Below are 24,734 nucleotides of genomic sequence, written 5' to 3'. Positions count from 1 at the left end.
TGATGGGCTTTATTTGTTTGTTTAAAATGCTTCTTTCTGGTTTAACAGGTAAAAAATACATTATTAACTAAAGAATAATAGTAAAAATAACATAACTGATCAATGAATGGGGAAAAAACAAACCTAAACCCTGAAACTTGACGTCAGTTGGTTCTGGGTGTTTAAAAGTGTTAATGCATTCCATGGTTTTGTGGAACTGCAAATAATTTAGACTGATGTAAAATAATGGAGTGGTTTTTGACACGTTCAAGGGAAACATTGAGTTTAAGGGAAACGTTGCGTGAAAGGGAAACGTTGAGTTTCGAGGGAGACATTGAGTTTATGGGAAACATTGAGTTTCAAGGAGATGTTGAGTTCAAGGGAAACATTTAGTTTAAAGGAGATGTTGAGTTTCGAGGAAGATGTTGAGTTTCGTGTGAGATGTTGAGTTCAAGGGAAACATTTAGTTTAAAGAAGATGTGGAGTTTAAAGAAGACGTTGAGTTTCGAGGCAGATGTTGAGTTTCAGGGGAGACACTGAGTTTCGAGGGAGACGTTGAATTTAAGGGAAATGTTGAGTTCAAGGAAGATGGTGAGTTAAAGGGAAACGGTGAGTTTAAAGGGAATAAGTTGAGTTCAAGGGAAACTTTGTGTTCAAGGAAAACTTGAGTTTCAAGGGAACATTGATGTTAAGGGAAACATTGAGTTTAACGTTGAGTTCAAGGAAAACGTTGAGTTTAAGGGAAACTGTGAGTTTAGGGAAATGTAGAGTTCAGGGGAAACATTGAGTTTAAGGGAAACGTTGAGTTGTGGGGTCAGCATAAATTTATTGTGGTAGTATGGTGCAGCAAATTGGAACATGGAAAGTAAGCCATGTCTGCCATGTTTTCATTTTTTTTTTTTATCAAGTCTGTTATAGCTGTAAAAATGGGGATCCAGTGGCTCAGTGGGGAGCACTGTTGCCTCACAGCAACAAGGTCCTGGGTTTGATTCCCAGGTAGAGCGGTCTGGGTCATTTTTGTATGAAGTTTGCATGTTCTCCCCGTGTCTGCGTGGGTTTTTTCCGGGAGCTCCGGGTTCCTCCCACAGTTTAAAGACATGCAAGTGAGGTGAATTGGAGATGCAGAATTGTCCATGACTGTTTGATATTGAACTTACACTGATGAATCTTGTGTAATGAGTAACCGTTTCTGTCATGAATGTAACCAAAGTGTGTAAAACATGACGTTAAAATCCTAATAAATGAATGCCCATGCTTTTGGAATGATGTCCAACAACCTTATGAGCACATGTCCACATTATTTTAGCCATATAGTGTACACTGTGGTATGATTTGCCATACTTTGTTTTTTTGTGAAACACTGCAACTGGTGCTAAAATCTGTTATTTATGGTAATGATGTGCTGTGTCTCCCTGAGTAGAGAATAAGAAGTCGTGGAAACAAAAACAAAACTGGAATATTTTGCCCAGGATAGGCATTAGATATAGTGAGATGAGAAACCTTATTAAAAATAACAAGCTGCATGGTGAATGTCTTCGTACTATGTCAGGTAAGGCCATACAGTCCCCAGGGCATCGGCAAAGAAGCCCAGGCGCCTAATTAGCGATCAAAGTTTCTGTCACAAGCGCACTCATCGCTGAATAGATGTGAAAGAGGAGGAGGAAAGACGCGGTGAGGGCACTGGTCTGTGTCTGAATAAAGTGCTGAGCTTGCCTAAGGCTGCGTCGCTTCTTCCACAGAGGACGCACAGCTCTAAAGCTGCTTATTTACCATAGGAGAGCACAATGCTTGTTAATGTCTGACAACAGGGCCTGTTGTGCTCCACGCCATGTTACTGTTTGGCAGAATTTCAGCTTCATCTGCAACAGCATAATCTATGATCCCACTCCTAAACCATGTGTAAAGTAACAGTCCCAGTCCTAAACCACATGTAAAGTAACAGTCCCACTCCTAAACCATGTGTAAAGTAACAGTCCCACTCCTAAACAACATGTAAAGTAACAGTCCCACTCCTGAACCACATGTAAAGTAACAGTCCCACTCCTAAACCATGTGTAAAGTAACAGTCCCACTCCTAAACCACGTGTAAAGTAACAGTCCCACTCCTAAACCATGTGTAAAGTAACAGTCCCACTCTTATACCACATGTAAAGTAACAGTCTCACTCCTAAACCACTTGTAAAGTAACAGTCCCACTCCTAAACCACATGTAAAGTAACAGTCCCACTCCTAAACCATGTGTAAAGTAACAGTCCCACTCCTAAACAACATGTAAAGTAACAGTCCCACTCCTGAACCACATGTAAAGTAACAGTCCCACTCCTAAACCATGTGTAAAGTAACAGTCCCACTCCTAAACCACGTGTAAAGTAACAGTCCCACTCCTAAACCATGTGTAAAGTAACAGTCCCACTCTTATACCACATGTAAAGTAACAGTCTCACTCCTAAACCACTTGTAAAGTAACAGTCCCACTCCTAAACCACATGTAAAGTAACAGTCCCACTCCTAAACCATGTGTAAAGTAACAGTCCCACTCTTATACCACATGTAAAGTAACAGTCTCACTCCTAAACCACATGTAAAGTAACAGTCCCTCTCCTAAACCACATGTAAAGTAACAGTCCCACTCCAAAATTATGTGTAGAGTAACAGTCCCACTCCTAAACCATGTGTAAAGTAACAGTCCCACTCTTATACCACATGTAAAGTAACAGTCCCACTCTTATACCACATGTAAAGTAACAGTCCCACTCCTAAACCACATGTAAAGTAACAGTCCCACTCTTATACCACATGTAAAGTAACAGTCCCACTCCTAAACCATGTGTAAAGTAACAGTCCCACTCCTAAACCATGTGTAAAGTAACAGTCCCACTCTTATACCACATGTAAGGTAACAGTCCCACTCCTAAACCACATGTAAAGTAACAGTCCCTCTCCTAAACCACATGTAAAGTAACAGTCCCACTCCTAAACCACATGTAAAGTAACAGTCCCACTCCTAAACCATGTGTAAAGTAACAGTCCCACCCTTATACCACATGTAAGGTAACAGTCCCACTCTTATACCACATGTAAAGTAACAGTCCCACTCCTAAACCATGTGTAAAGTAACAGTCCCACTCCTAAACCATGTGTAAAGTAACAGTCCCACTTCTAAACCATGTGTAAAGTAACAGTCCCACTCTTATACCACATGTAAAGTAACAGACCCACTCCTAAACCACATGTAAAGTAACAGTCCCACTCCTAAACCATGTGTAAAGTAACAGTCCCACTCCTAAACCACGTGTAAAGTAACAGTCCCATTTCTAAACCATGTGTAAAGTAACAGTCCCACTCTTATACCACATGTAAAGTAACAGTCCCACTCTTATACCACATGTAAAGTAACAGTCCCACTCCTAAACCATGTGTAAAGTAACAGTCCCACTCCTAAACCATGTGTAAAGTAACAGTCCCACTCCTAAACTACATGTAAAGTAACAGTCTCACTCCTAAACCACATGTAAAGTAACAGTCCCGCTCTTATACCACATGTAAAGTAACAGTCCCACTCCTAAACCATGTGTAAAGTAACAGTCCCACTCCTAAACCACATGTAAAGTAACAGTCTCACTCCTAAACCATGTGTAAAGTAACAGTCCCACTTCTAAGCCATGTGTAAAGTAACAGTCCCACTCCTAAACCATGTGTAAAGTAACAGTCCCACTCCTAAACCACATGTAAAGTAACAGTCTCACTCCTAAACCATGTGTAAAGTAACAGTCCCACTTCTAAGCCATGTGTAAAGTAACAGTCCCACTCCTAAACCATGTGTAAAGTAACAGTCCCACTCCTAAACCATGTGTAAAGTAACAGTCCCACTCCTAAACCACGTGTAAAGTAACAGTCCCACTCCTAAACCATGTGTAAAGTAACAGTCCCACTCCTAAACCATGTGTAAAGTAACAGTCCCACTCCTAAACCACATGTAAGGTAACAGTCCCACTCTTATACCACATGTAAAGTAACAGTCCCACTCCTAAACCATGTGTAAAGTAACAGTCCCACTCCTAAACCACGTGTAAAGTAACAGTCCCACTCCTAAACCACGTGTAAAGTAACAGTCCCACTCCTAAACTACATGTAAAGTAACAGTCTCACTCCTAAACCACATGTAAAGTTACAGTCCCGCTCTTATACCACATGTAAAGTAACAGTCCCACTCCTAAACCATGTGTAAAATAACAGTCCCACTCCTAAACCACATGTAAAGTAACAGTCTCACTCCTAAACCATGTGTAAAGTAACAGTCCCACTCCTAAACCACATGTAAGGTAACAGTCCCACTCTTATACCACATGTAAAGTAACAGACCCACTCCTAAACCACATGTAAAGTAACAGTCCCACTCCTAAACCATGTGTAAAGTAACAGTCTCACTCCTAAACCATGTGTAAAGTAACAGTCCCATTTCTAAACCATGTGTAAAGTAACAGTCCCACTCTTATACCACATGTAAAGTAACAGTCCCACTCCTAAACCATGTGTAAAGTAACAGTCCCACTCCTAAACCACGTGTAAAGTAACAGTCCCACTCCTAAACCACGTGTAAAGTAACAGTCCCACTCCTAAACTACATGTAAAGTAACAGTCTCACTCCTAAACCACATGTAAAGTTACAGTCCCGCTCTTATACCACATGTAAAGTAACAGTCCCACTCCTAAACCATGTGTAAAATAACAGTCCCACTCCTAAACCACATGTAAAGTAACAGTCTCACTCCTAAACCATGTGTAAAGTAACAGTCCCACTTCTAAGCCATGTGTAAAGTAACAGTCCCACTCCTAAACCATGTGTAAAGTAACAGTCCCACTCCTAAACCACATGTAAAGTAACAGTCTCACTCCTAAACCATGTGTAAAGTAACAGTCCCACTTCTAAGCCATGTGTAAAGTAACAGTCCCACTCCTAAACCATGTGTAAAGTAACAGTCCCACTCCTAAACCATGTGTAAAGTAACAGTCCCACTCCTAAACCACGTGTAAAGTAACAGTCCCACTCTTATACCATGTGTAAAGTAACAGTCCCACTCTTATACCATGTGTAAAGTAACAGTCCCACTCCTGAACCACGTGTAAAGTAACAGTCCCACTCCTAAACCACGTGTAAAGTAACAGTCCCACTCCTAAGCCACGTGTAAAATAACAGTCCCACTCCTAAACCACATGTAAAGTATCAGTCTTTGCTTTCTGAGTTTCTGAATTAGACTCTAGCTGATAATAGCGTTCAGTAACATGCAGTTGAATCTAAGTTTTACCTGAAGTTACAGTTTAGCTAACCAACGACTCCCCTTCTCCTCCCCGAACTGTTATTTTTACGGAGGGGTGTTTCCTGTCTTTCATCCAGTGAATCAGATCCACCGCGACTCTGACCAGGATAAAATGTTGGTAAAACAGACAATGAATGACTGAACACAAATGCTCTAGCAAACTAAGAATGGTTTCTCTGGTGATTATGAGGTAAGCACGATGGGCCACAGTAAACCTGTTCCTTAGCTGAGCCTGTAGTCTTTTATAAGCTTTAATGGCTTAATGTGACTCACATTTAGCTTTAAGGGGCCTTTATTAGGCACTCCTGTACCCAGTCCTTTGCTAATAAGGTCAAAAATGGGGGACAATCCACTGTTAATGACAGCAGGTCAGCCTTTATGACACATTCATTTTTACTGTACTTTAGCAGGGTTTTGTAGACTTTCTCTTGGTCAGTAGGTCATTTAAAGAAAATGTTAACTACAAATGCATGAACTATGTTTATGTTAAAATATTTATGTAGTACACTGTGTTTTTTGAGTGTTTTTATTTATTTTAACATAAATTATGACATCAGGTTATTAATGGTAGCTCCATTAATCACCCATTAATACATTTGTTATATGCATGCCAAACCATTGCAGTGGTGATGCAGCAGTTTCCAGGGTATAATTTTCTAATTTGAATAAGGGAGAAACTCTTTGAGGATGTATCTTTATAGAAAAGGCATTAAAGCAAAAGACAGTGCTAAAGTGGACATTTATGTTAATTCATCATTTTATGCCTGCTACACATTATTAAAAGTTTTGTTAGGGGTAATGGAATCTTTAAAATAATTAAGACTATGTTGTAGGTAGGTAACATGTGCCGCTATTATGATTAGAGATAGAAAGAACATTATCAAAATGCTCTGTCTTGGGCAAAGATGGATTGAGATGTGTAAATAGCCCAGCAGTTTAAATACAATGTTTCTCAAGGAACAACTTCAAGGAATTTAGGAATTTTAAACTATAGTCTGTAACATATGCACAAAGATACCTCTGGATTACCTGTATCTTTTAATTCAGGCAATGCAGTAAACAAATGTTAAAAGCCTGTTAAATGCTCGCAGGTGTGACGTCAATAAAACTAACACGCTTCTGTAATTAATGATTACACTAAATTAAACTTAAAACTTGATTGGTCACTTCATCTACAAATGCAAGTTAATACTCTATTATGTGTAGCAGATGCCATATATCAACAACATCCAGAAATGAGTTTCTTTTGGCTTAAGCTCAATTGTAAATGGACATATTGTTCTCTGAGCCAAAGCAAAAAAGGACCATTCCCATCATCATCAAGTTCCAGAGCCAGCACTGGTCATGTTACAGGGGTGGGTAACCTGCACATTTATGAAGGTGCCATTAATGCTGAGGGTCACTTACACATGGTGCAGCCATCTAGACAATTTTTTTAGAGACATTCCTAATTGTTTCAGCAAGACAATACCAAGCCACATTATGCGTGTGTTACAACTGATTGGCTTTGTAATAAGAAAGTACGGATACTAAACTGCTCTGTCAGCTGAGAGCATCATGAGAGCATTATGAAGCACAATTTATGACAATTTCTACTTTCACAACTACAACATGTTCTGAGTTTCTAAATGATTACCAAACGTTGTTAAAAAGAGAGATGATGTAACACAGTGATAAACATGTCTCTGTCCCAGAGCTTTGGAACATGCAGCAGCCATCAAAATTTGAAGGAGCATAAAAGATTAAGTTTAGTACTTAATACATTTCTGTTCCTTACTGAATACACGATAAAGAATTTGCTAAATATTGCTGTCTTTGTTGCCTTGTTTTCTTAAATGTGTAAAAATATATATATAAATTATTAAACCTTAATTTATCAGACAAAAAGGCAAAGAAAATATTTTGATTGTTTTTAATTTCAAACTTAATTCTATTTGTTAAATACAAACAAATTTGGAAATTGTTTTCTTTTAATATTATTTTTAATTGTTTGGGAATTTAGATACTATTTGTTGCTGTTTTAAAAGTGGCTGTTCTTATTTTTATTCTTGCTGCTTAACAGTCTGTGGTTGCTGTTGTCTGATTCTCCTCACCATATGTTTCAGTAGGAGACAGATTATTTCTCTGGAAATGTGGTTTGTGTGTGAACATCTTTTTTTTGGATAATATCAAATAAACAACATCTTTATTTTTTAGCTGTTTAAATATATGTATGCTGCATGTACTGAATTGACATGGGAATAGGGAAGTAGCAGTTTTACTATTTGGAAAAGGCAAACCTTGCTTCTGTTAGGGTGATTAAATGGTCATTTATTGGTTGTTAAGTATTTATGCCTAAATGCAGTTTAGTTTTAAAGTTACTATACTACAATTTCCTTTTTACAGATTGTCTTTCGGAAAATTGCTGATGTAAAAAAGGAGGAGGAGGAGAGAAGACAACAGAAGAACGAGGTGACACTCTCCATCCCTGTGGACCACCCAGTACGCAAACTCTTCCAGAAGTTCAAACAGCAGAAGGAGATGAGAGCAGACCTAGAGAGAAACCAAATCCACATGGAGCACCAGCTCCATCCACTGCACCAACAACAGCACCATTATCATCAGTCCCAATACCAGGTGCATCACACACATAATCATGGACCCCCTATGCAAAATGGTGCCCCCAGGTCAGGTGGAGGTTATGGTAACGGTGGCCCCACTGTTGTTACGGTCTCACAAATAACACCAGTTCGGAGATCACTGGCTTATGTTCAAACAGAGGACTCCAGCAGGAGAGGGTGCCATGAGGCGTTGGAGCTTAAGCCCAGCCTCAAGGTGGCAGAACAGAACTGTCTCAAGGTCACCAGCCCTGTCCATCCCAGAGGAGGTGGAGTTGGACGGGGCTGGATGCGTCTCAGGAACTCAGGGTCTGGAGCTTCACTCGCTCCACCATCTACACCAGATCAGCCACGGAGGGAGGAGGACTGGGGGGAGGATAACCCATCACTTGAACTGCACTCAGAAGATAGTAAGAACCAGGTGACGGGAATGAAAAAATCCATTACGATTACGTTAGAGAGAATTGACAGTGGCAGTGACAATGTTGGCTTTGAAGAGGTTGATGAAAATAGTGCGCTACACAAGTCTGAGTCTTGTGATGGTGATATTACCAAAAGTGACTTGCATATTAGCAAGGCAAGCGACTCGCAAAGCTCCACTGAGAACAGCTCTATTGAACAAAGCCTTACGGAGTGTAACCAGTTTCATCTGCTCAGCCATGGAGTAGCTTGTTTGACCCCACAAGGTCTTCCCCTCCAGCCTGTGCCTGATCAGGCTTTGCTACAGAGCTCCTTGCAGGAGGCTAAAATAGAACTAAAGGGCGACATTCAGACACTGAGTGGTCGTTTGTCTGTCCTGGAAGCCCAGGTTGGGGAGATTTTAAGACTGCTCTTAGAGAGGAAGAGCCGAAGCTCACCTGCACAGACTTCAACTCCAAAAACTGAACCCGACAGTCAGGACATTTTTACAGTCTCAAGGCCTGTAACCCCAGATGCAGACATAGACAACGGACCTTTTTGAATAAGTAAAAATGCTTTGTTTATTTCATATAGTCTAGTGGGTTTGTTTCTTATTAAAGTCCTTCCAACAAAAGGCGGTAAGAATACTTTCTACTGTAAATAGATGCATGTCCAGCTGGAATCTGGCCTGCCAATGATGTCTACTTTCAAACCAGTGGTTGCTTGTATATTTATGACTGCATGCAGAAATATTTAAAAAGACACAACTTTTATACTGACCTTATGTGCTAGACTATCTTTTGACTGACTGATATTTCAGGGAATTTATCTACAGTATAAGAACAGAGGCTCTGTGCCCTGCACACAGTAGCTTTGAGTCATTTAGTGGCACTGCTTCTAGAAAACACTTCTGCCAACCAGAGTAGCTGTTTCAGTCTTCTCACTCCTTTTTTTCTACCATATATACCCATGTGTTATTCCAAGATACTTTCAGATCATAGCATGCTGACTCTAAGTGGAAATTAAAGACATTAATTTTTGACACAACATACAGATGTATGTATTCATCTCATATTTCTTTAATCTTCAACTTTAATTCGTGCAGCATTATTTACAATTCGTTTAGCATTAAGAAACATTCGGAACTGTGTGATGGTTGTGTAAAAGCTTTAATATGAAATGAGTGCATGCTGGATTTGTATTATGAATTGGCATGAACGAAAGATACAACCATTTACTCATATCACGTAAACATTAAGTCCGACACTAAGGGCTGAATTTCGGGGGGAAAAACACGTCAGTCATAAAAGCATGAATATACCCATGTCTGTCTTATCACTAGCATGGACATATTCCCCCCTGCATGAGTTCAACAGAGATATGGGTCCATTTGATTGATTACTATATGTACTGCAGATGGATATACATTTAAATGTCATTTTTTCTTCCCCTTTTTCTGGTTTTCATGTTATCTTAGCTTGGCTATACTCTGATACAAGAAAATTCGACATGTATTACATTACACATTCTTCTCCAGCTTATTAAATCTATTTCTACAGTAAAAGGAAAATACTTACTAGAACACTATCAAACCAAGACATGCATATTAAGCAATGTAGCTAACAGGCCTTATATGGGAGCTAATGCATGTAGTTTAGTCTCTGTTAACCCCAGTCACAAAGTAAACATTCATATGTCATATTTAGGATATGGGTCAGTCTTTGAAAAGTCTTGCACACCTGCTGAGCACATTCAAATAGCATAAATATTAAATATTATATATTTAATTACATAGCCCATATATTTACGTATTACATATATTTCATTACGTAGTAATATATACAGAAGTCATACAAGGACCTACCAGCCCTAAAAGTGCCTGCTGGGTACAAGGACTTTGTATATCCTCTTTTACATTTTTAATTACATTTGACCAAAACACAGACATTTTGGTTGTTTATGTTGTCCATTTAAAAATCAAGTGTCGTACAGCCTCACATTGACACCAAATGTCTGTCTAAGAGGTGACAAGGACCTCTAATGTTAAAATATCACAAATAGTTTAGACATTTTATAACTTTTTGACAGCAGTATTACATTTAAACCATATATAAATTTAAGTTTTCTGAAACATATGCTATTCAGTGTCAGTAATATGACTGTATCACAAGCATTATTATTATTATTATTATTATTATTATTATTATTATTATTATTATTATTATTATTACTAAACATGTTCTTGCAACACTAATCAAACAGTGGCCCATGTTCCTTGACATGTTATGCCTCTTTATGGCTAATGTCCTTGTTACTTTTTCTTAGCATTACCAGAGCTACATCCAGCTCACATCGTACTAAGCACTAGCTTAGATTGTTAGTATTTAAAAAAGTGCTTTACAGTCACTCTAGCATCAGTGCACAGTCAGCTTCTTAGTTCCACAGCCCAAGTAAAGCTAATTTAGCTCTGCAGATGTTCCCACTATGTAGCGTCCTCATTAAAACTGAAAGTAAACAAAATATCACTGAGCTCATATGCTTTATTTCTTTCACTTTGTTAAATTTAGCTTAATTAAATTGGTTGTTAGACATCTAATATGAATTAAAGGAATCAGGAATCCATTTAACAGTTGCTGCAGTGAGGTGAATAATTAAGAATTTTTAAACAGTATGTAAAGGTAATAATTTGATATGTATTGGACTAAGTTTTTACTGTCTTCTACATTGTACTGATATAGTTTGTAGCTTTTATTTCTCATGAAATTACAATTGCAGCTAGTTATCCAATGAATTCTCAATATTTAAACATGTGATCAACATATTTGTGAACTCTTTATATTACATTTTCTGTAATAAATTAGCCTTTTTAGTCATCTGTCTCAACATCTGGCCTTAACAATAATAAGCAATAACTCTACATTTATAACCTTCCGAGACACTAAGCAGAAATGTAAGAATTTAAAAAACATCTATACGGCCCAATTCAAACTGACACGTTCTGTTGTGTATTTTAGACATCAATTGTATATTTTTTACATTTGAAGATTTTGTTCGACTGATCTCATTTATACCATCTGCTTTCAATGTAATGTTTATCCACAACAAAGCTCTGTATCCCTGGCAGACTTTTTGGAAGCTAAAAGTTGGCATAGGACTGAACAGATTGCACTTTCTGTTTTAAATAACCATGCAAACCATGAAATAATGCAGTAACTATTTAAACTAATTATAAATTATGATTTAATACCAATACATGATCCATAAAATTTAAGAATAATATAATGTAGATGTATAAAACAGATATATTGTAATTTACCTTAAATATGTATATTTTGTCTATAATATATAAACATTACAAAGGTGGTTATGAAGTAAAAATTAATTTTTAGTTTCAAATACTTACTGCATTAATTTATGATTTGCTATTGTATAGATACCAGGGCTCTGTTTTTTTTTACTAAAGACTTTTGTGTGCTTGTTTTCCTCCCAAAGGCACAAATGGTTAAGACTATTTTGCACATAAATCAGCTGATTAAAGGAAGATTGATATTGATCATTCTTGACAGAGGCATCATAACACATCAATGCCTTAACCTAAGATCAGGTTAATAGTGACAAATTTCTAATAATTAAATAATAATAATAAACCATTACTTTTGAAGAAAGAGAACTATGGTGCGTCAGTTTCTATAACTTAAAATTGTATGCCTTATGTGACATTATATTGTATAATCTAATCTGTCTGCATCACCAGTGTTGATTATATGTTTATTCTAAATTGATTGATCATTTGATTTCATTGAGATAAAAAATACAAAGTATATTTTATAACGTTTGTGTTGATGAGCTCCCTGCATCATAGCTTATTCATATCAGTGCATTATCTTGCTCAGATTTTTGTAGAAGTGTGATTACTTGTGACAGTTGTAGATGAGGTAAGAGAATAATAAGCAGTTCTCCTGTTGAAACTGTATTTTATTAACAAAGTAACGTTATGTGAAAAACTCAAGGCATTTTGCATAACTGTGTACTGATCTTTGCCTTCAGGTACAAAAGGAAAACACAAATTAGCTTTGGTGCACCAACTCATTTTCTCTTTTCTTCTGTTCATTCTGTTCGAGTCTGTTGTTTTCTCTACAGTATAAAAGAGAGGAGCACAAAGACTGTATCATGTATATTAACAAAGATGCTTTAGGATACAGTGAAATATCCCATTTTAATTACGTATTATTGCATATTTGTTCACAATGAATGATTTTAGAAAAATAAATATTGCACTTTATTATGAAGAGCAAATTTAAGTAAAAACAACTCATTTTGTAAGACAATTTTAAAAAAATTAAAGAAACAATGTTATCTAGTACCCTTATTACCCTTGTAAAGAATACAACCCCCGCATTAATTACTGCAATTAAACACTGTCTTTAGTATTAGTTTTTCTCCTAAGCAATTCCAAAACAATTAAATTTTTAATGAGCTTTTATATTTTGGATTATTATCTTGATCAATAAAGTAGTATTTAAAAAGGTTTAGTGATCATCCATTGATGTTTTTTTTTTTTTTTGGTCAGCAGTGGTGTTCTCCTTGCTACCACCACCCCATGTATCCTATTTTGGCCAAGCCTTTTTTAAATCATGGAGTCACAAATCCTGACCTAAACTGAGCTAAATGTTGACAAATGTAAAAAAAAAATTTTAAATGCATTTTGTAAAACCTACTATTTGTCAGTGGATTTAGAAAGTATTCAGATCTCTCAAATTTTGCACACTTTATTGTTTAGATGTTTTTATTTTAAATGGATATGATTGTCATTTTTGCCCATCAATCTACACTGAATTCAAGTGAAATTAAATAAAAATCAAAAACTCAAATCTTTTCTTAACAAAATCTTTTAAACCCTTTATTTAATGCTCCTTTTTACAGCAATTACAGTCTTCTGTAATTTGGCTAGTTAATCCCATTCTTCATGTCAGATCCTCTAAAACTCCATCAGATCAGATAGTGAGATTTTATTTGGTTTAGGTTTAGTGAAGACATGTGAAGACTTTCTCCTTACTCTGGGTTACTGTTTTTGATGCACGGAGGGAGATGTTAGCAGCCTAGTAAGCGAAAACTGACTGAAATCACCATAATGTCTGTCTAACTAGTGCATCTAAATAACCTGCCTTTTGAGTTTGATGTCTCATTAGAATCCTCTCTACTGAAAGAGCTGCCCAGGTAGGCAGTAGGCAGCAAGGTGTGTGTTTTCAGTCCAAATGTTGTTCTAAGGATATTTTCCTTAAGGATGTTCTTGTATTTGGCTGCATTAATCCGTCCCTCAACCCTCCTTGTTCCTGCCACTTAGTAGCACACTCATAGCATGATGCTGCCACCACCATGTTTCACCATAGAGATAATATTGGATGAGGACTAGTTTTGTCTAACAGTGCTTTTAATTTATTTCTTGGAAAAAACATGTTTTTACTTTGTCAGTATGGGTCATTATGGGTAGATTGATGAGTAAAAAATTGGCAATTCAAAAGCAAATCTACAACTCAGTAAAGTGTCAAAAAATCAATGGGTCTAAATACTGTCTCAATCCACTGTATACTGACCACTTTTCCAAGTTTTCTCTGTTTGATGTTAATGGATCCAACTGTGATCTCAATTTGTTGGAGTGGTATATCCATATAGATGCTTTGTTACCTTTTTAAGACTATATATTTTAACATTCTTAGTTCTTCTTTATATTGTGGCATAGTGTTATTGAAGAAGCTTACAATTATTGCTTAATTAAATGATATTACATATGATCTGACTGTTTAATTATTGAACTAGTCGATTGAGGAGCCAAGGGGGAATAAGGTTTTTACAGGGTGATAATTGTATTGCTAACTTTGTTAAATAAGCTGCCGTATTATATATTATATTTAGTTTTACTTAAGTATAATATTATACTATGTTTAACCATGTAAAATAATTCAGTGTAACAAATATGCAATGGGCAATGAGGCATAACATTATGACCACCTTCCTAATATTCTGTTGGTCTCCCTTTTGCTGCCAAAACAGCCCTGTTTCATCGAGGCATCTGACACCTTTCTATCAGAACCAGCATTAACTTCTTCAGCAATTTGATCTACAGTAGCTCGTCTGTTGGATCGGACCACACGGGCCAGCCCTTGCTTTCCATGTGCATCAGTGAGCTTTGGCCACCCATGATCCTGTCGCCGGTTTACCACTGTTCCTTCCTTGGACAACTTTTGATAGATACTGACCACTGCAGAGCGGGAACACCCCTCAAGAGCTGCAGTTTTGGAGATGCTCAGACCCAGTCGTCTAGCCATCACAATTTGGCCCTTGTCAAACTCGCTCAAATCCTTACACTTGATCATTTTTCCTGCTTCTAACATCAACTTTGAGGATAAAATGTTCACTTGCTGCCTGATATATCCCACCCACTAACAGGTGTCGTGATGAAGAGATAATCAGTGTTATTCACTTCACCTGTCAGTGGTCATAATGTTATGCCTGGTTGGTGTACATGACTGTACACTCGTTTTATAAATATGGATTTCAGAATAGAAGTAGCATTTCTTTAAAAGCTGTAAAATGTGTCAAACCTGCCAGGGAATAAAACTACTGAAAGTGAATGAAAGTCAGCCTCCATTTCTGTAATGTACACTGGAGCTACACAAAGCTGTCCGTGGTGGGTTCAGACGTTTGACTGCATGCTGCCAATAAGACCGATGTTATCCTGCTGAGTTGGCACTTTGCTGCAACTTTGTGCACAGAGATTGCCAAGACAGCCTGGGCAGATAAGCTTTTTTTTATAGTGCTGGACCGATCAGAGACGTGATCCTGTAACAAAATGAGAGGCTTAACAATATGGCATACTGATTTAATTACAAAGTCTATACCACATCAATACACTGGATTAATAATGCAGCATGGTACAACTTTTACTGCTAAATGATTTGGTTTCATTTTTCTGAACTCCATACAAGCACTTCCTTTTAGAGAACCCTATTTTTTTTTAAGGAAAATTTCCTTTTCATGAACATGAGACTTTACTTTTTATGTAGTGTAAAACATATTTAGAAACTGTTGGCAGTGCAGGGACAAAATGTTTATTTTTACCACACTGGCATGAAAAATACTATAATTTGTTATATACAGTGTAATACACTGGTGTTTAAATAAAGATCATTGTACTAATTTTGTTGTATTGTTTTTATTATTAATTATTAATCACATTTAACAGCAAGCAGCATGACTGTAGAGGGGGGTAGAGTGGGTGCCAAAGCAACATTTTCTCTGGATCTAGGTGGGATTTTCACTAATGTCAATGTCTGTAAGGAGTTTTGCATATTCTTCTCAGAATTCTTTATTGTGGGTTTTTTTTGGGTACTTTAGGTTCTTTTCACCTTCTAGCACATGCAAAACGTTGTATGGCTGCTCCTCTTAGCTGCTGGTGAGTAAGTAAACGTGTCACTGGTGGCACCGGACCTACTAAGACTTAAACCAGGAATAAAGTGGATAGTAAAAATGAATATAATTAAATTATTAAATGAATGATAATATTAACTTTAAGTTTGGTTCATTTCTTGCAGCACATATTTTACAGCAGGTAAGGTAAAGCCTATAATGTCTATAAAGCTTATTCATAAATATTTAACACTTTATCCTGATTAGTGCTCAGTGGGTGCTGTGTCACCCAGAAACACTAGGTACAAGAAAGAAGCCCCAGCTTCAAACTGGCAAATTTAGGCTCAACTGAAGTTCATTACTTATCACAGAAGAAGCAGGAGCTGGGGTTTCCTTCTTGCATGGCAGGTTCTAAGCCAGTGGTGGGTAGGCTGTTTCCTAGTTTTTCCAGGTATTTAGAAAATTGTCCTAAAGACGGCATTCATTATGGATGGATGAATGGATGGATGGATGGATGGATTGTCCATGACTGTGTTTGATATAACCTTGTGAACTGATGAACCTTATGTAATGAGTAAGTACCGTTCCTGTCATGAATGTAACCAAAAGTGTAAAACATGACGTTAAAATACCAATAAACAAAACAAAACAAACTAGAGCAGCTTCTTTAGTTCTAACTGTGAGAATGTAATTAGAATTGTCTGTTCCAAAATCCACCAAAATCACCAAAATAAATCAGATTTGACATTTTTATTATTACAAAGTAAAAAACTTTCTTTTTTTAGAAAAATGATTGACCAGACCTTCTCACTTTTTATCTGCAGCATGCTGCCTTAAACATGTAGCATTTGTGACAGATGCATCATGTACCCTGCATGGTTTCAGTGATAGTGATTCAATACCTTTAATTAAAGCTCCTGTCAGTGACTGAAACTCAGCCTCACTGTCGCCCCCATACTAGTCCCACTTTGGAAACAGTGAGCGCTGTAAACAGACATGTTGAAGACACTTTTTGTGAAAGCATTAACAGCCTTTTAAAAATTTTATTGCACACATGATTTATGCTTTCTGTATACACCGATCAGGCATAACATTAAAACCACATCGTTGTTTCTACACTCACTGTCCATTTTATCAGCTCCACTTACCATATAGAAGCACTTTGAAATTACTGACTGTCCATCTGTTTCTCTAAATACTTTTTAGCCTGCTTTCACCCTGTTCTTCAATGGTCAGGACCACTACAGAGCAGGTATTATTTGGGTGGTGGTGATGTGCTGTGTGAGTAGATCAGACACAGCAGTGCTGATGGAGTTTTTAAACACCTCACTGTCCCTGCTGGACTGAGAATAGTCCACCAACCAAAAATATCCAACAGCACCCATGGTGTCCCGCGACCACTGATGAAGGTCTAGAAGATGACTAACTTAAACAGCAGCAATAGATGAGCGACCGTCTCTGACTTTACATCTACAAGGTGGACCAACTAGGTAGGAGTGTCTAATACAGTGGACAGTGAGTGGACACAGTATTTAAAAGCTCCAGCAGCACTGCTGTGTCTGATCCACTCATACAAGCACAACACACACTAACACACCACCACCATGTCATTGTCACTGCAGTGCTGAGGAATGATCCACCACGTAAATAATACCTGTTCTGTGGGGGTCCTGACCATTGAAGAACACGGTGAAAGCAGGCTAAAAAGGTATGTAGAGAAACAGATGGACTACAGTCAGTAATTGTAGAACTACAAAATGCTTCTACAGTGTATCACAAAAGTGAGTACACCCCTCACATTTCTGCAAATATTTCATTATATCTTTTCATGGGACAACACTATAGAAATAAAACTTGGTTATAACTTAGAGTAGTCAGTGTACAACTTGTATAGCAGTGTAGATTTACTGTCTTCTGAAAATAACTCAACACACAGCCATTAATGTCTAAATGGCTGGCAACATAAGTGAGTACACCCCACAGTGAACATGTCCAAATTGTGCCCAAAGTGTCAATATTTTGTGTGACCACCATTATTATCCAGCACTGCCTTAACCCTCCTGGGCATGGAATTCACCAGAGCTGCACAGGTTGCTACTGGAATCCTCTTCCACTCCTCCATGATGACATCACGGAGCTGGTGGATGTTAGACACCTTGAACTCCTCCACCTTCCACTTGAGGATGCGCCACAGGTGCTCAATTGGGTTTAGTCCATCACCTTTACCTTCAGCTTCCTCAGCAAGGCATCTTGGAGGTTGTGTTTGGGGTCGTTATCCTGTTGGAAAACTGCCATGAGGCCCAGTTTTCGAAGGGAGGGGATCATGCTCTGTTTCAGAATGTCACAGTACATGTTGGAATTCATGTTTCCCTCAATGAACTGCAGCTCCCCAGTGCCAGCAACACTCATGCAGCCCAAGACCATGATGCTACTACCACCATGCTTGACTGTAGGCAAGATACAGTTGTCTTGGTACTTCTCACCAGGGCGCCGCCACACATGCTGGACACCATCTGAGCCAAACAAGTTTATCTTGGTCTCGTCAGACCACAGGGCATTCCAGTAATCCATGTTCTTGGACTGCTTGTCTTCAGCAAACTGTTTGCGGGCTTTCTTGTGCATCAGCTTCCTTCTGGGATGACGACCATGCAGAGCGAGTTGATGCAGTGTGCGGTGTATGGTCTGAGCACTGACAGGCTGACCTCCCACGTCTTCAACCTCTGCAGCAATGCTGGCAGCACTCATGTGTCTATTTTTTAAAGCCAACCTCTGGATATGACGCCGAACACGTGGACTCAACTTCTTTGGTCGACCCTGGCGAAGCCTGTTCCGAGTGGAACCTGTCCTGGAAAACCGCTGTATGACCTTGGCCACCATGCTGTAGCTCAGTTGAATATCCAGTGGCCAGTATGAGAGAATTGTACCCAAAACACCAAATTTAACAGCCCTGCTCCCCATTTACACCTGGGACCTTGACACATGACACCAGGGAGGGACAACGACACATTTGGGCACAATTTGGACATGTTCACTGTGGGGTGTACTCACTTATGTTGCCAGCTATTTAGACATTAATGGCTGTGTGTTGAGTTATTTTCAGAAGACAGTAAATCTACACTGCTATACAAGCTGTACACTGACTACTCTAAGTTATATCCAAGTTTCATGTCTATAGTGTTGTTCCATGAAAAGATATAATGAAATATTTGCAGAAATGTGAGGGGTGTACTCACTTTTGTGATACACTGTATATGGTAAGTGGAGCTGATAAAATGGACAGTGTATGTAAAAACCAGGAGGTGGTTGCAATGTTATGGCTGATCGGTGTATATTGTGTTATGTAACGCTGGTTGGCGTGTGTGTTTTAACATATGCCCCAGGAAACAGTATTCCAGACTTTGCACATGGATATTCTGGTTGCACAATGCACCTTTCTTGTATATGACTGTATTTTTAGACCTGTGTCCTGAAAAGCTGAAAGTACCACCTACACGATGCTCTGCATACTCAAGTTATGATCATGTGAAAGTAATTTAAGTGGAAGATGTGTAGTCTTAATATGAAGTTATTATTTACTCTTCACTTTATTACTTGGTAACAGAAGGTTTTTGGTGAGAGTCCTGAAAATATCTTCTCTGAATATCCTGTTCTGCCCACATCGTCTAATTTTGTATGATGCTTTGCCAAATGCCACCATCTCTGCAGAAATAGGAGGGATTTTTTTTCTGATTTTAGTGGGATGGAGTTCTGTCTGCCAGGTTTTTAGAGGCAGACTGTGAATGATTTATTTTAATCTAATTAGCACAAGAGTGTATTTTACGTCTTGTCGGTTCCATGAAACACATTACTTTTCATTCATGGTGAAGATGCCACATGTAGTGATACAAGCAAGTGTCTGATTTCTCTGTTTTGTATTTTTTTTTCAAGAGTGGCACATTGGCTCAGTGGGAAGCACTGCCACCTCACAGCAAGAAGGTCCTGGGTTTGATTCACAGGTGGGGCAGTCCAGGTCCTTTCTGTGTGGAGTTTGCATGTTCTTCCCATGTCTGCGTGGGTTTCCGTTTGGGTGATCTGGTTTCCACCCACAGTCCAAAAACATTGTATGATTGTCTTAGGAATTATTGTGTGTGTGTGTGTCTGTGTGTGTGTGTGTGTGTGATGTGTGTGTGAATGCATGTTTGCCATGGACTGGTGACCTGTCCGTTTCCTGCCTTTCACCCATTGAATGAATTCATATCCCAGTTATGAATTAATGTTCTTTTGCTCTAATCTTTATCATTTTAATACTCTATGTTTTTGCTCTATACACCGATCAGGCATAACATTATGACCACCTTCTTAATATTGTGTTGGTCCCCCTTTTGCTGCCCCATACACAACAAACTGTGATGCACTGTGTATTCTGACACCTTTCTATCAGAACCAGCATTAACATCTTCAGCAATTTGAGCTACAGTAGCTTGTCTGTTGGATCGGACCACACGGGCCAGCCTTCGCTCCCCACGTGCATCAATGAGCCTTGGCCGCCCATGACCCTGTCACCGGTTTACCACTGTTCCTTCCTTGGACCACTTTTGATAGATACTGACCACTGCAGACCGGGAACACCCCACAAGAGCTGCAGTTTTGGAGATGCTCTGACCCAGTCGTCTAGCCATCACAGTTTGGTCCACAAATTGTCAAACTCACTCAAATCCTTACACTCAGCCATTTTTCCTGCTTCTAACACATCAACTTTGAGGATAAAATGTTCACTTGCTGCCTAATATATCCCACCCACTAACAGGTGCCGTGATGATCAGTGTTATTCACTTCACCTGTTAGTGGTCATAATGTTATGCCTGGTCTGTGTATGTTCATGTATAGTTATACCTAAGTATCTTAAGAGTACTAATGTATAATGTACATTTTCTTTCATATTTATAATTTTCTTAATGTAATACATTTCAGTTATCTAAAACATTTCAAATAACCTAAGTGCCTCCTTTTAAACTGCTGCTCATATAATATCATTGAGAGTGAAGAGCGTTCCAACATGATCTAAATGATGCCAGCTTCACCTAGTGCTGCTCTAATAAAAAACAGGTCCAATTATTTTTCTTCCACTCCTGGTCACTGATGACTGTGGCCCAAGACACACAAACTAAAACCCATAGAGAAGAAAGTTTACTGAAAGCGTGTACACAGGTTCCTTCCAGGCAACACAGGAATCTGAGGTTAAATTAAGAGTGATCATTTGTCATAGCTGAGGCCAAAGTATCTCATGGGTAGGACAAAAACCATGTCTCAGTGATCCCAGTGTAGCCAAGAGCTGCAATTTGGGCCATTACCACAGAGCTGCACCACAGCAATTATTTCTGATCTGGGAACCCTGTAGTCATGGATACAATGACCGGAGCCTATTCTTACCAGCTCTGATCCACCTGAGACACATCTGGATGAGATGAAAACCAGCCTTTGTTGAAAGGCAGCTCAAAATGCTTTCAACCTGCTATGATCAAACTTTGGTGCAAAGCAACACTAGAGAGCAAGGTGTGCTGAACAAAAGTTTTTCTGGTTCCTCCAGTGTTTGTGTGGGTTTTCTTTTAATACTTCGACCTTCCAAAACATAAAACGCTGAATTGTTTGTTTTACAGTGCTTCTAGGAATGAGAAAATTATTAAATGAATGTTATAGATTGCTGCCCTGTTCCTGTTATACACCCAGTGTTTCCATGTGATGCCAGACCCTCATCTAACAGGATAAAGATAAAGTGGTTCTATATATAAATGAATGAAAACTAATATTAAGCCATTCACTAATCCTAACTCTCATTATTTAAATTAACAGATGATGAGGTGAAACTCTGCTGCTTTCTACCCATGAGCTTTAGAGCAAGAATCTTTTTAGTGCCATAATTTTAGTAATAAACCTGCAGTCGCCAGCTAAAGGTAGGTTCAATTCATTATAAGTTTATATTTAGAAGGCTATTCTCAGTTCCAGCAAGACTGTGTCCCTGTGCATAAAGCAAGACATTGTTTGTTGGGTTAAATCTAAAATCGGAATCTTCAGTGACATGCACAAATCCCTGACTTTTTTAGAAGGTTCCTTAGATGATGAGTGTTATTGTAAACATTTTAATGTAGCCAGTGTTTGACTTTAATAGCAGGGTTAAACAGTAACTGTATGTTTAGTGTTAAACTAGCTAATCAAATTAGCAAACTGACCAAGGAGAAATTTATTTCACACCACTGTGTATAAGTGTACCCACTAATAACATTAATGAACAGTGTGTAGGATGCAACTATAGATGTAGCCAAATAACCACAATCACTTTATTTAAAAAAATAACTTATTTAAAATACATTTTTTCTTAAAACATAAAATATAAGTTTCTACATATTGTGTTAGCTACATGCACATATTAGCATGAATAACTGTCTTAGGCTGCACATAGTGCTCTTGTTTTAAAAAAGCATCCACTCACTCACTCACTTTCTTAACCGATTAGGGTTGCTAATCCAATTCCACATGCTAATCCAACTAATCCAATTAGGGTTGCGGGGGGTGCTGGAGCCTATTCCAGCTTTTCAATGGGCGCAAGGCACACAGTAACACCCTGGACGGGGCGCCAGTCCATCGCAGGGCAGACACACATACACACACACACCCATTCACCTATAGAGCAAATCAATGTCTCCAATTAATCTGACTGCATGTTTTTGGACTGTGGCAGGAAACCAGAGCTCCCGGAGGAAACCCACGCAGACACGGGGAGAACATGCAAACTCCACACAGAAAGGCCCCAGACTGGGCCGCCTGGGAATCGCCTGGGAATCGCCTGGGAACCGGGCCGCCTGGGAATCGAACCCAGGACCTTCTTGCTGTGAGGCGACAGTGCTACTCACCGAGCCACTGTGACACCCAAAAAGCATCCAATATACTAAATTACCAATGATGAGGCTACTACTTTGACCACAATGTACATGATATTGTGTGCAGATTGAAACACAGCCCTCCACATTGTATCCCTGCTTCAAGATATTTTGTTGAGTTATTTTGTGCACTTCATTAAACAGTCCTTATATTTGAGGGATTTGATTTTGATTCTTTTGTGGACTCGCACCTTCACATTGCAGCCCTTTTCATGTGCTGTACATTTTTTTTCATGTGCTGTATAAAAGATGTTGTGCCTCTTAGCTGTAATACCAGTGCACTGTAAACATTCTGAGCAAATTTGATATAACATGCCTTATTGGAAGCTTTATTAGCATCTTGGCAGAGCATCAAACTGCAGGGATGACATGAGATTACTGATAACACTGCTGCTCTGCAGTAAGATTTTGATTATTCAGCACCTGTAACACAGCTAGGATAAAATTACATTTGTTGGCAACACTGCTACTACACAATTACTGTGTATGCTATTTTAGTCTGTGTGTGTGTGTGTGCACACTTGTGCATTCATCTTGCATTCCCCCATCCTACCCATTTACATTTGCTGCGTTTGGTAAGCGACTTACAATTATGACTGAATACAATTTGAACAATTGAGTGTTAAGGGCCTCAGGGCCCAGCAACTTGGTGGAGGAGAGGATTGAACTGGCAACCTTTTGATTACTCGAAGTTGTAGCCTAGTGGTTAAGATACTGGACTAGTAATCAGAAGGTCATTGGTTCAAGCCCCACTACTGCCAGGTTGCTGCTGTTGTCTTGCCTTAAGCAAGGCTCTTAACTCTCAATTGCTTAGACTGTACACTGTCACAGAACTGTAAGTCGCTTTGGATGAAAGCGTCTGCTAAATGCTGAAAATGTAAATGTAGTCCAGTACCTTAACCACTGAGCTACTGCTGCCCCACCCCCATTAAGAATATCCTCCAGTGCTCATGGAAGACCTGTTTTTGGTGTTTTTAGGATTACATCTGACCATCTTAAGTTTTCCTTTAATCTTAAGGAGACAGTTTGGAGGTTATTCTCACCTTGGTAAAAGACTATTGTTCCATGTGCATTGCATTGACTGGCAGCTGATGCTGATTAGAAATGCAATGACAACGATGACCTGATCCTGACAATGAAATCAACCTTGAGGCTTAGTCTAACAGGAACAGCCAAACTAGATCTATTTATTTGGGCACACAAAGCCACCATCTGTTGGTAATTATTATAACACTAATAAGGAATTATGAAGTCATGCTACAAAGTCAAATGACATAATGGAACATATTACTCTACATCCAAATATTGTTATATATAAGTTGATATATGCTATTTGTTATAATTTTTCAGCTGATGTGTCAGTTATTTAGGATAATCGTACAATATTATTAGAGTTTATTGGGCAAAAAAAGTATGTTTTACTTAGTAAGAGAAAAATCATTATGCTGGTTGTGTAGCAGCTGTATGCATATGCAGTACATACCATTAGAAATACATAAAATTAAAGATGCAAATGCAGCATCTATCAGATTATTCTGTAGACTGCATTAGATATGCAAGGTTTTAAATTCCTTGCATATACTGCTATGTTATTTATCACTATTGTGAAAGAAGTGAACAATAAAACATATTTATCCTTAGTCTTAACTGTGAAACCCTAATGAAAATCTTAATCCTTTGGGTTTGTAGCCAAGTATTTTTAGCTCCAGAACTTTTTTCCTTCACGCACTTGACCAAATAACCACTATTCAGAGAGAACCTGACAGTTGGGCTTCCACACCTGACTGCTTGACTTAATTGTTTCTAATTTGGAAAAGAAATTGTTCCAGGGTAGAAACTTTAAAGTCTGACTTTGTGACTTGAAAGGCTGATAGGAGTACTGATGCATGCTTGTTCTTTAAGACTTGCAGGTTTTAAAGAATGTGGGCTTGATGTGACATTAAATATGAGTCTATATTTCTAATTAATAAAAAAAAGGGGTGAATTCAGCTCTGTGAAGGCACTTTTAATAGGCCTGGTCTTCTTTATCATATAATTTGGGACAGGTGGGTGGTAGCCTAGTAGGTTAAGAGTTTGAATCCCTGCTCTGCCATGCTGCCACTGTTGAGCCCTTGAGCAAG

The 24,734-nt window shown here is 38.5% G+C and overlaps 1 protein-coding gene across 3 annotated transcripts in view; it reads left to right on the top strand.

Annotated features, from left to right (window-relative positions):
- The window catches only part of kcnh5a (potassium voltage-gated channel, subfamily H (eag-related), member 5a), a 131,921-nt gene extending 123,039 nt beyond the window's left edge, over positions 1–8,882 (top strand). The window contains exons 11-13 of one of the 3 annotated variants that reach the window (XM_063001344.1): positions 7,683–7,861; positions 7,964–8,529; positions 8,581–8,882. In XM_063001344.1, the coding sequence (XP_062857414.1) occupies positions 7,683–7,861; positions 7,964–8,529; positions 8,581–8,855 (1,020 nt within the window). In that variant the 3' untranslated portion in view covers positions 8,856–8,882. Of the gene's footprint in view, positions 1–7,682 lie in introns of all 3 variants that reach the window. The other 2 variants (XM_063001343.1, XM_063001342.1) reach the window with 2 other exon arrangements.
- Positions 8,883–24,734: the final 15,852 nt, after the last annotated feature.

Source organism: Trichomycterus rosablanca, chromosome 9 (genome assembly GCF_030014385.1).
Source record: "Trichomycterus rosablanca isolate fTriRos1 chromosome 9, fTriRos1.hap1, whole genome shotgun sequence".
NCBI lineage: Eukaryota > Metazoa > Chordata > Actinopteri > Siluriformes > Trichomycteridae > Trichomycterus > Trichomycterus rosablanca.
The sequence above is the reverse complement of the archived record's forward strand: the minus strand, read 5'-3'. Positions and strand labels throughout refer to the sequence as shown.